This window comes from Bubalus bubalis, chromosome 3, assembly GCF_019923935.1.
Source record: "Bubalus bubalis isolate 160015118507 breed Murrah chromosome 3, NDDB_SH_1, whole genome shotgun sequence".
NCBI lineage: Eukaryota > Metazoa > Chordata > Mammalia > Artiodactyla > Bovidae > Bubalus > Bubalus bubalis.
In genome coordinates, this window is record NC_059159.1 from 15,999,609 (window position 1) to 16,010,779 (window position 11,171).

The 11,171-nt window shown below is 54.4% G+C and overlaps 1 protein-coding gene across 2 annotated transcripts in view; it reads right to left on the reverse strand.

The window, feature by feature from the left end:
• The window catches only part of MRC2 (mannose receptor C type 2), a 61,159-nt gene extending 52,292 nt beyond the window's left edge, over positions 1 to 8,867 (reverse strand). The window contains exon 1 of one of the 2 annotated variants that reach the window (XM_006044909.4): positions 8,135 to 8,867. In XM_006044909.4, coding sequence (XP_006044971.4) covers positions 8,135 to 8,252 — 118 coding nt within the window. In that variant the 5' untranslated portion in view covers positions 8,253 to 8,867. The remainder of the gene's footprint in view (positions 1 to 8,134) is intronic. The other variant, XM_025279889.3, reaches the window with a different exon arrangement.
• Between the last annotated feature and the right edge of the window lie 2,304 nt (positions 8,868 to 11,171).

Consider the following 11,171-nt stretch of genomic DNA (forward strand, 5'->3'; position numbering starts at 1 on the left):
TACTTGACCAGGCTGCTCTGACTCAGGGCTGTTCTCTTTGTGGTCAGACAGGTTCCTGACCCTGTGTCTGAGATTTCTGAGCAGTCTATTGCTTCCATCTTTCTTCTAACAAACGTAAAATTGCACCTAAAATGAAATCGGTGCAATTTGCTTCTGGAACACTGCTCTCCGCTGGCGGTGGGGTGTTGCTCTTAAAATGTAAGCTTCAGGAAGGCAGGAGCCATGCCTGCCTCGGTGTCCTCAGCATCAAATACTACACGTAGCACATTATCAGTGCTCAGGAAAACAAAAACAACAGTTAACCGAATGAATGAGAAACTGCTTGTCAGGGATCAGCCATGTATCTTCACTTAATTACTACCAGAGTAATTACAAATTATTTTGTAAGCTTGTTTTGTGGTCATGAGAAGTCTCCTTCTTAGATGTATTTCCACATACTGGCATTAGTTCTGTATTTGTTGTTTAGAACTACGTAAGTTGTCCATTGTGTTAAGATATCTTGGTTTGATTAGCTATGCTTTTGCTATTGGGCTTCTAGATGGTTTCCAATTTGTTTTGCTACTACAAACAGTCCTTCTATGAACATTTTTTTCCTTTTTGCGGTTAATGACTTACAAATTCCCCAAGCGGAATTACGAGGTCAAAGGATATGAAGTGCTACTTATCTAGTTTCTTACATCTTGTCTGAAAGACTGAATCCAGAAAAACTGAACTAATTTACATGCCCCAGTCATACAGATGAGTTTCCTCACAGATGTGCCATGATTAGGTTTTCTGTTTTCACTAGCTTAATTATGTATTTTTGAAAGTTAATTTCTAGTGATCTTTGCACTTTCTACATGACAAACTTGCCAGCTGAATTTTCTCAGCTGCAATCAGCTAGAAATTGAAACTAAAATTTTAAAATTATAATCCAGTTGTCCCATACCATTTACAAGCACGGATTCCTTTTCATATCAGTGTGTTGTTTCTGGCATGTCCCACGTTAGTTCTTGTAACAGTCTAGATCTATGTTTGAAATTTACTCCAGTCTACTGGACTCTTTTTCTGTTTAATTCAATGCCATATGTTTTTCACGATTGTAACATCACCTAAAACTCTGGAAGGGCAACTCTCTTCATTGCCTTTCTACTACTACAAACACAATTCTCATCACAGGAATAAACTTACCATCATGTGAGGGGATGGACAGTATGATAACTAAACGTATGTGGAGATCATTTTCCAATATGTGTGCACTCAGTTGCTCAGTGAGTTTGACTCTCTGCAATCCAATGGACTGTAGCCCAGCCAGGCGCCTCTGTCCATGGAATTTTCCAGGCAAGAATACCGGAGGGGGTTCCAGGAGATCTTCTCCACCCAGGGATGGAACCCATATCTCTGAGTCTCTTGTATTAGCAGGCGGATTCTTTATCACCGCACCACCTGGGAAGCCCCATTTTGCAATATACACAAACATCAAATCATTATGTGTACACCTTAAATTTAATACAATCTTATACGTCAATTACACTAAATAAAACCTGTGAGGAGAGCTCTTTGGAACACCTGTCCGCTTTGTTTGATTCAATTAATATTTACTAAAGGATACCGTGTCCAAGGAGAAGGCAATGGAACCCCACTCCAGTACTCTTGCCTGGCAAATCCCATGGACAGAGGAGCCTGGAAAGCTGCAGTCCATGGGGTTGCTGAGGGTCGGGCACGACTGAGCGACTTCACTTTCACTTTTCACTTTCCTGCATTGGAGAAGGAAATGGCAACCCACTCCAGTGTTCTTGCCTGGAGAATCCCAGGGATGGGGGAGCCTGGTGGGCTGCCGTCTATGGGGGTCGCACAGAGTCGGACACGACTGAAGTGACTTAGCAGCAGCAACTGTGTCCAAGGTTGGAGGCTGTGCCGGGTTGACAAAGCCTTGCCCTGGAGGTGCTTCCAGTCGGCGAAGAAGGGGTAAGAGTCTCCACCTGGGCGGCGGCAGCGATGAATTGCGACCGGAGACGGGAGAAAAGCTCCTTTTAGAAGGCTAAGGCTGCGGGTCAGAGCGGGGACTCGGAGCCACACCTGCGGAGCCACGCCCTTCTGGCGGCGAAGAGAGAAGCAGGGGCTTCACAGGCAGGACTCAGGGCATCCGAACGCGACTTGCTCAAGGGTTTGAAGAGACAGGCTAGAACCTGACCGTGGAAGGCCTCAAATTCTCAGTTCAGAAAGTTGAGACTGGCGATAAAAGCGGCCCTTTTGAATCGTAAGTCTGGCAACGATGTGGACTCTGGACTGAGGCTGGAGGCGGAGACCCCGGATGCAAACCGCATCGCAGAGGCCAGAGCGAGAGAGAACTTCCAAACAGTGCCCATCAACAGGGAAGCAGCAAAAAAACCCCCCAAAAGACAGTACATCCTTCCAATGGACTACTGAGCATCGTTAAGAATGACACAGCTCTGAAGCCTGTCATGGAAAGGCCACGAATATTACAAATACAATTTAATGTATTGTACAGCATAAAACATGGGCTTGTTTGTGTAAAAGGAGTATTTGTGTGTACGCAGAAAAAAGGGAAGATCGGCTCAACCACCGACAGTAACTACTGTTAGGCTACGGGTCAAGGGAAGTGGGGACCTCAAATCTTTGAAACTTTACCCCTGTAGGGCTGACCATTTTCCACACAGCATGTATTATAAAACAGGCTATCGGCAGCACGCATGCTACAAGGTGAGGCCAGAGCAGGGGCAGGGATTTAGTCATTAGGAAGCCTAATTACTAGAACCCCTGGGAGGCAGCTTCTCAGGGGGAAGGCTAGATGAGGGGGAATGACCGTTAGCTGAAAGGGCAGAGTCCCAGGAACTTGGCTCCAAGGGAATTTTAGCTGAAGAAGTTTCATTATAAAGAGAAGCAGCAGGAGGGGAGTAAATTGAGTGGCTTAAGGGGTAAAGACAACTGAGGATGGGTTGTTTTTTTTTTTTCTTTAGGATTTAAATTTACTTTCAGAAAAAGTATGGTTACTTTTAGGCACTTAACGGTAGTTAGCAAAGTGTCACCAAGCAATAATGGATAATCAAAAGAGCTACTTTGATTAAAAAAGTGGCTGCAGGTATTTAGAACTTTGTTGAGGATTGTATTTTTTCAGGTTTTCTCTCCCCATAATAAAAAATAGCACTAATTTAATATTATTTGCTGAGACGTGACTGTCCAGCATTGTTTCATGTATTTCATACATCTATTATGTCATGTCTTACGACACCCCTATGAGGGACTATTATTTTATTTTTACAGATGAAGAAACGGGAGGCTCTGCCCGAGTTCACGCAGCTGTGCTGATTTACCTCTAAGAGGAAGCAGGGCAGGGTGCTCCCAGCCACCCACCTCCTGCCTCAGTCTACCTTGTGGTGAGCTGTGTCTGTCCTCCATTCCACACACTTTCTGAGGATGTCGGGAGAGGCTGGGCAATGGGCTTGCTGTTTTTCCCTGTAGGAGCTCCAAGCCCACTACAGCAGCTTCTCACCGTGTCCTTCTAGAGATGACCTCCAAGGAAAAAAGGCCACCCCTCCATTCTGGTGTTTATCCCTGTGTTTACCCTCTGTGAGCTTGTCTCCTTAGCCCAGGCGAGCCCAAGAGGCAGTGACCAGGACCCCTTTGGGTCCTTCTGAGACTCCTGAGTCTTGAAGGAAGGGCAGTGGCAGTCAGGCCAGAAGAAGGGGAGGGCATGCCAGGCAGAGGGAAGGGTGTGTGCAAAGGCCTGAAGATGGCAGGGAATGAGGTGGGGGGGCGAAGGTTCAGGGAGGCAGGAGGAGAGCAGGGGTAATGCGTGGGGGCCTGAGAAGAAGCTGAGGGTTCCTAGCCACCATCTAGCAACACAATCAGGGCTTTTTTAGGGGTGGGGAACTCAAGTTGGGAGAGGGCAGGGCTGAGGAGAGACAGAGAGCATGGGCCCAGCCAGGCAGGCAGGATGGGAGGGGTATACATGGTCAAGGGGCTCAGAAGAGGGGACAGAGGATCCAAAGAGGGGGAAGGGCAGGAAGGCACCTAACTAGCCACCGGAGTTCCATGTGGGGCCGAGGGTGGGGTCCCAGCCCAGCCTGTCCTCTGAGGAGCTGGAGCTGGCTGAGGCCACTGCACAGCCTTCATCCTGCCTGTTGACGACATAGCTCCTGCTGAGGAGTAACTGGGATCTGCAGGGCCCAGGGTGAGGTCCAAGAGCTGCATCACCGCTCAATGGCCCACCCCACCCAGATTTATAGGATCCAGTTATGGGAAACTGGTGGCCCCCCCACCCCCCCTCTCATAACGGACTAAACAGGAAGGACACTTCCTGTTGGCAATGCCCAGGCCCTCCAAGCCCAGGGACCCCCACTGGGGGTGCAGGGGAGGTGGGCTCACAAGAAAAGGCGGAGGTCATTCCTGCTTGCAGCACCGCCCAGGCTCAGTAAACATCCTTTGACAGATTGGCTGAATGAACATGAACCCCTGACCTCGGGGTAGTGGGGCTCTTGTTCCACCGGACTCCTTCAGTCCCTTGGGAGCAGGCACCTCAGACCCCCTGAGGACACCGAGGGGGGCCCGGTCCTGCGTCTGGGGTCCCAGGGACGGGGGGAGACACCAGACAGCTGGGGGGGAACAGAGGATGCCCACCACCCCTTCCCGGGACTCCCCTCTGGAGCACATGTGGGGAGAGGACGTTCCAGAGGACTTGGAGCTCTGGGTGGGGGGGGTACCCTCTACCACAGAATTTTCCAGCCTTTCCTAACATACCTATTTCACAGTGTTAATCTTAACAGATTCTCAGCGAGGGCTGGTACTGAAGTGCTCAGGCTGAGTAGCCACACCTGGGTTCGAATCTCACTTTGACCACCTTCTAGCGGCGAGGAGGTAGGGTCTTGTGCAAACAACCTAACATCTTTCAGCTACTGACAGCCAACGTGTAAGAGGTTACGAGACTGGGAGGAGCCTTTGCCCGAACAGCACGCGTGCAGCCCTGCGCCCCGCGCTTGAAGAATGGTAGCCACTGCGATACCACTTCACCCTGCTGAAGGGGCAATGGGGCTCCTATTCAAAGCTGAAATTAGTGGTGAATCCAAGTGAATGCTCTTCTGAGAACTTCATGGGGCTTCTGAAATCCTCTCATCGGCCCAAATCAACCACACCCTGCAGGCCTCAGAAAGCTGAGATTTCTCTCCTGTGTGCGATGGGGACCAAGACCCTGGCCGCCTCTGCCTACACCCTCACCTTGTTCACGTCACCCCAGGGGAGGGCCGGATCTCAGCACTAACCACAGCTCAGCTGGGCACTGTCTCAGTCCTGGCAGCTCACAGAAGGTCGGGGGAGCAAGGAAGACTGACTTTTGTAGGCGGATGGGCGGATGGGGGCAGTAAGAAGGCTCTGAACTCCATGACTCACCAGGACCTGGGCCGGAAGTGCAGGCGATCTGTCTGGCTGACTCCGGCAGTAGCAGCAAGTACCTGATGCCTTTCCAAAGGAATGCCTCCCTCCCTGTCCTTTAGACAGCAGAGTCTGTCCCCATGGAAAGATTTCCCAAGGTATCCTGGCTCCTGCACCTGGATACCTGATCCCCGGGGCTCCCAGCAGCCCTCTTTCTAATCCGCACCTCATTCCTCTGCTCAGAAACTCCCAGGGGTTCTCCAGGGCTCCCCACCGCCAGCCAGCAAGTCGCTCCCCCACTCTGGCCTCTTGGAAACCTGGCCAGTTTCCTCTTCAGTCGAGCTTCTCCCCCACCCTACTCAGGATCTCTCCACCCCAGCCCGGCCAGCTTCCACAGCCTCTCCAGCACAGCCCAGCCTGCCTGCCCAGTCTCCCTGCTCTGCTCCCCTCCCTGCCTCCCTCCTGGGGGCCTTGGTGACCCCTTGCCTCACAGTTTCTTGTGCCACCAACAAAATTTTTCTCTGAGGATGCAACTTAGACTCCTCTGTACCTTCCTTCTTCCCCAAGTATTTGGCTCAGCACTGAGCAGTAAAAGCTACAAAAATGCATCAGTACTGCAATTAACAGAGAGTCTTCCAGCCACAAGCTGTGTGGGTACTCCTCTGGGTACTCCACAGGGGATGGTGGAGAAAAGATGGATTCTGCCATCCCACACCAAGGGGCTCTGCGGTGTCCCATCCTCTCCCCTCCTGGTGGTCAGGAAGCACCCCGCCCCCAGGGTAAGTTTCACCCAGCAGGGCTGGCCTGCCAAACCAAATCCTATCTCCCACAAGCATTTCCTGGGGCCGTTCGGATCCTGGTGCTGGTAAATTCTTCCCAGGGACCACCTAATTCGTCAGGTAGAGGGGGATGAAGAAGGAATTTGCTGAAAGAGGAGTATTCTGGGCAGAGGGAACACAGCAGGGAAGAACCTGCAATGTCTTGCTCAACTGCTGCTCTGGGGACCAGGCCATCCCCACCCCATGTCCCCTCCATCCACCCTTGCTCACACCTAAGCTTCTTCGAGAGTGACCAATGCAGTGCCACTAGGGACAGGCCCCTCCACGGCTATGGGGGCTTCAAACCCACGGACACAGCCCGAGGAAGGGCAAAGCGGGGCCAGGAGGAGACCCAGAGGCAGAGGACCACTCCAGGCGGTTCCCCTGACCCAGCCTCTACCCGGGCATTTCCAGCTCACTCTGTCAAAGGCGCCACAGGGGAAAAGGCTGAGTCAGCACTCTGGCCACAACCCTCCCAGGGCCTGCCTGGCTTTACAATGTGCTCTGGGGCTCTGGGAATGGCTCCTCCACCCCTCCCACCGGGCCTGCCTTCACAGGGGGCGAAACTGCATGCAGGAGAGCAGCAAGGCAAGGCAGGGGGCAGCCTGGGTGCCTTGACCTGCAGTGGGTGGGGAGTTACTGCCTGGATTCTGTTTGTCTGATATTCAGTTCCAGGTGGGTCTGGAATTCAGCAGGTGGGGTCTGCTCGGCATGCATATGTGTCACCCCAGCCCCCACCTCACGCAGTGGCTGGGCACAATCTGGGCAGATAAGTGTCTCGGTCCCCTACGGGCGGGCAGGCAAACTCAGCAAGCACTGGCCATGGCTAGAGGTCCCGGATCCTCCAGGAGGCTGTCTGGGCTTTGCACAAAACTACACACGCTGCACTGACTGTCCCCTTTCACTCAGCCTCATCCCTAAATTAAACATAAAACAAGACCAAGCCTTTTCCATAGGCCCAGCACCTGGGCTGTAATAACCACACTCCCGGGTAGTTCCAGCTCTGACTCCTGCGTACCCCCCCACCCCCCCTCAACCCCCGCAAGCAGATCTTCCCCTTTCCCCCTGGGATTACCGCTGAGTGGGTCTGTCTGTCCCCACACTTCACTGTCACCCTTTGAAAGAGCAGCAGGAAGAGAAGACACAGCTTTGGCTTTTTGTTTTCTGCTGGTCGGGTTTGTGCATCGTTAGCAGCTCTTTGGCCGCCCAAGATCTGTCCACTCTGGAGGGGTGCCAGTTGGGTCAGAGCCGCCCACACAACACTCTCTTCACTACACACACACAAACATACACACCCTTGCCGAAGCCTGCTACATCCTTCTGATGACACAAAACTGCCCCACAGAGCTCCGTTCAATTGATGCGGATGCCGCCTGCCACGGGCTGTCCTTTGAAGACCAAGTGTGTAAAAGAAAAGACCAACACCCCCGAGGTGCCAGGAAGGGCAACCAAGCCCTAACGAATAATTCAAAAACAACAATAACGCTTTGGTCCCGAAGCAAAGCAAGGAGCCCGGCCTGGAGTCTCCGCTGGTTTCCCCGGACGCGCCCTGCAGGTCCCCGGGCCCAGCGCAGGGCAGGCGCCGGGTGGTCCTAGAGGGCGGGCGCGGGGGTCCTCCCGGGGCCCGCCCTCTTCCTCCGAGGCGGCTCAAGACCCCCGGGCTCCCCTCCCCCGCCGCCCGCCACATCTGGTTCCACTCAGGTCCTCCCCCACCTCCAGGCGCGCTCCTCCTTCCTCACCCCTGTCCTCCCCGCCACCCTCTGCCCCGCTTTCAGAAAAGCGGAGACGATTTTTTAAAACCCAGTCACACACATACACACACACACACACGCACACACGTCCTGCAAAGGAGGGGGCGGGGGGGGAAGGAGGGAAAAGTCGAGAGAGACCCGCTCCCCGGCGCTCCCCGCGCCCGGCCCCCGAAGTTGACCAAGTTGGAAGCGCCTTACCCGGGAGGGCGGCGGCGGCGGCGGCGGCGGGGCGGCCGAGGTGCAGACCCCCGAAGAGCAAGGCGCAGCGCAGCAGGTGATGAGGCCAGGGCGCGAGGGCCGGCCGGCCGGGCCCCATGCCCGCGGCGTGGCGCTCGGGGGATGCGGGGACCGAGGGAGCGCGGGCGCGGAGCGCGATGGCTGCAGGGGTGCTGGGCTGTGGGGACCGCCCGCGAGGGGCTCGCGTCTTTCTCCGGGCCGGGACGAAGTGATGCCTCCCGGGGAGAGGAGGGGAGGAGGAGGAGGAGGAGGGAAGGAGGCAGGCCGGGCGGAGGGAGGGCGGAGGGAGGAGCGCAGACCCGGGGAGGAGGGCTGGAGGGGCAGCGGGGAAGGGAAGCGGGCAGCGTGGGAGGGGAAGGGGAGGAAGAGCGGGCGGGCGCGGGGCCCGGGAGGGAGAAGGGGAAGCGGGAGAGGAGGATCCGTGGGGTCGAGGAGGACCCCGGCGTGCACTGTTTTCCTCTCGCTCTCCGCTTCCCTCTCTCCCAGCCTCGCCTTCCCTCGCTTCTCGGTCCGGGCTTGGAGCCCCAGACGCTGCGTCACAACTCCCCGGCTGGCTGTGCAAAACTTTCCGCAAACTTCACCGCGTGGCGGGGCGGGGGCGCGCGGCTGACCCAGGCGGCCAGACCCGGGCCACTGGCGCCCCCTGCGTCCCGCCTCTTTCTGCCAGCGTCTCCAGCGGCCGCTACCTCCACGCGGAGCAGGACCCACCCCTCCCCCGGCCGGGTGGGGAAGGGGCGGAGCCCAGGGCAAAGATGGGGGAGGGGAAGGCAGGGCCCCCGTGCCTGGTGCGGAGGCGCCAACGTTTGCAAGTCTTGTTTTAGCATTTGTGTGAACCCCATGTTAGCGTCCCTGTCGCAAAGGGGTGTCGTGATTTTGCTAGATGGGGGCTGTATCCAGAAAGCCAGGGGAAATCTGTCCCTGGACGTCCCAGAAGACAGCATCGCTCTCACCAGCAACCGGACTGCTGGCGGATCTCAGAGGATCAAATGGAAATTTCATAAAAGCGAAGACAAACCACAGTTATTCCGTATTATGCAACAGGTCACCGCAGCGCAGAACACTGGACTGAGAGGGTGTTAGAGAGTCCAGGCCCACGTCCATCTCTCCTTTCCTGAGCGACCTTAGAAAAGGTACTTGGGACGTCTGGGCTCAGAGCTGGACGGAGACATTTAGATCCTAATGCAAAGAAGATTCACGTTCTGCCACCACGAGTAATCAAATAAAAAACTATGAAACGGTAATATAAATTTTATTGTTTCCTGTGCTGTCCACCTCAGTGCTGTTTTTGGAAATAACAAATTCAATGTTGTTTTCTCCTTTTTTACTACCCTTGCCTTGGGCAAATCTTTCCCCATCGCTGAAAGGAGGGTATGGGGCCAGAGATGCTCACTTGGAGCGTTCCATCTCTGCTGGGCTGAGATTCTTACCAAGTATCAATCCAGAGGCTGCAGGGCCCCAAAGTGAGCCCCCATAAAATCCCCTCGAGTCCCCTAGAATGAGTCCACTATCCACCCTTTGGCCCTAAAAAATGGTTAGCAGTCCGGCTAGCAAAGTCCTCGGCACCCCACAGCTAGCTGCTTGACAGAGCTAAGTCCCTGCTGGTGACTTCCTTCACTGGGATCCCAGAGTTCTGACCACACTGAGCTGCCTCAGAGATCATTCGCGTGGCCTCCCCTTTCTCACATCATTTTCAAGGAGGTTCAGAATCCGCCAGCTTCAGCTAAGCTGCCCTCTCTCTGTTCCTGTCTGAGCAGCCAAAACACAGGATGCTTCTTCTCAAAGTCGTCTCACAGGCTTCTATCTGCTTGCCTCTCTCTAGATGTGCCAGCCACAGTTCTCACCAGGGAGCCCCCTGGCCTCTGGAAGGGAACTCAGGCAGGGCTCCCAAGGCGCCCTCCAGGTTCTGAAACAGGGTTGGATATCCCTTCCCCACCAGCCCAAGTGGTTTGGGCATTCCTCCCATCAGCAGGGCAGAAACTGACAAGCTGACAGCGAGTCATGTGAGTCCAGAAAGTCCACCACTGGCCAGCACAGTGTCCTGAGCACCCAGTCCACAGGAGATGCTCTCGTTTCTTCCTTCAGGCTTTCAAAAGCCCTGGTGGCTAGCGCTGGGGGAACAAAGAGGAGCAGAGTCACGATCCTAGAGGAGGTTTTGTTCAGTGGGGAAGATGACACAATTTTTGCCACATTCCAGGCAGAGAAGCTGCCACGAAAGGGCTAAGGAGCACGGAAGTGTGCTCCGCTAGCAGGGACAGCTGTTTGTTTCAGTGTCTAAAGCCCTAGTCTCTGCCAAGGGTGAGGCCTCCCGCTCTATCCAGTGGGCCAGGGGTTACGCGTTGTATTCTGCGGAATGTCCAGGTCACATCTGCGGCCACCATCTGTCTTAGATCTTGAGCCCGCAGGGCAGGGAGCCGGTGACATCTGGGCGATTCTCCCTGTGGAGAGTCCAGCCCAGTCCCCTGCTGCTTAAAGATCATGTGCAGGGTCAGTTGTCAGCAGAAGGTGGTCACAGTCTGCAGGAGTACTGGGTGTTGCGAGGAGGTTGGGGCTTTCCTGGGGAGTCCCTCATCAGAGCCTCATCTACTTCCAAAGAAGGGTCAGGGTCCTCTGTGCCTGCTGCCTCCTCCATTCCTGTTAAAGCTCAAACAGCCATTTATTGAGGGCCTACTATGTGTCAGACATCAGGCTAGGTGCTGGGGACTTAGCCAGTCCAGGGGATTTTTGCCAAGATAGTCACTGTAATGGAGTCTATACTGAGAAGTGGCTCTCCTTCTGACATTGTGAGCCAGCAAAGGTGCTGTGGGTCTGCTGATTTCATCAGAACCAGTTTAGAGGAAGATGTGCAGACTCCAGAGAGACCCGAGTTAGAATCTTGACTTCCCACTCACCCGTTTGTGACAGGCAGTGAGTTACTGAAGCTCTCGCTGAGGTTACAATTCCTATTGGTAAACAGGGCAATAATTCCTATCTTGTCACGAGAACGAAATATTTTGTGCAA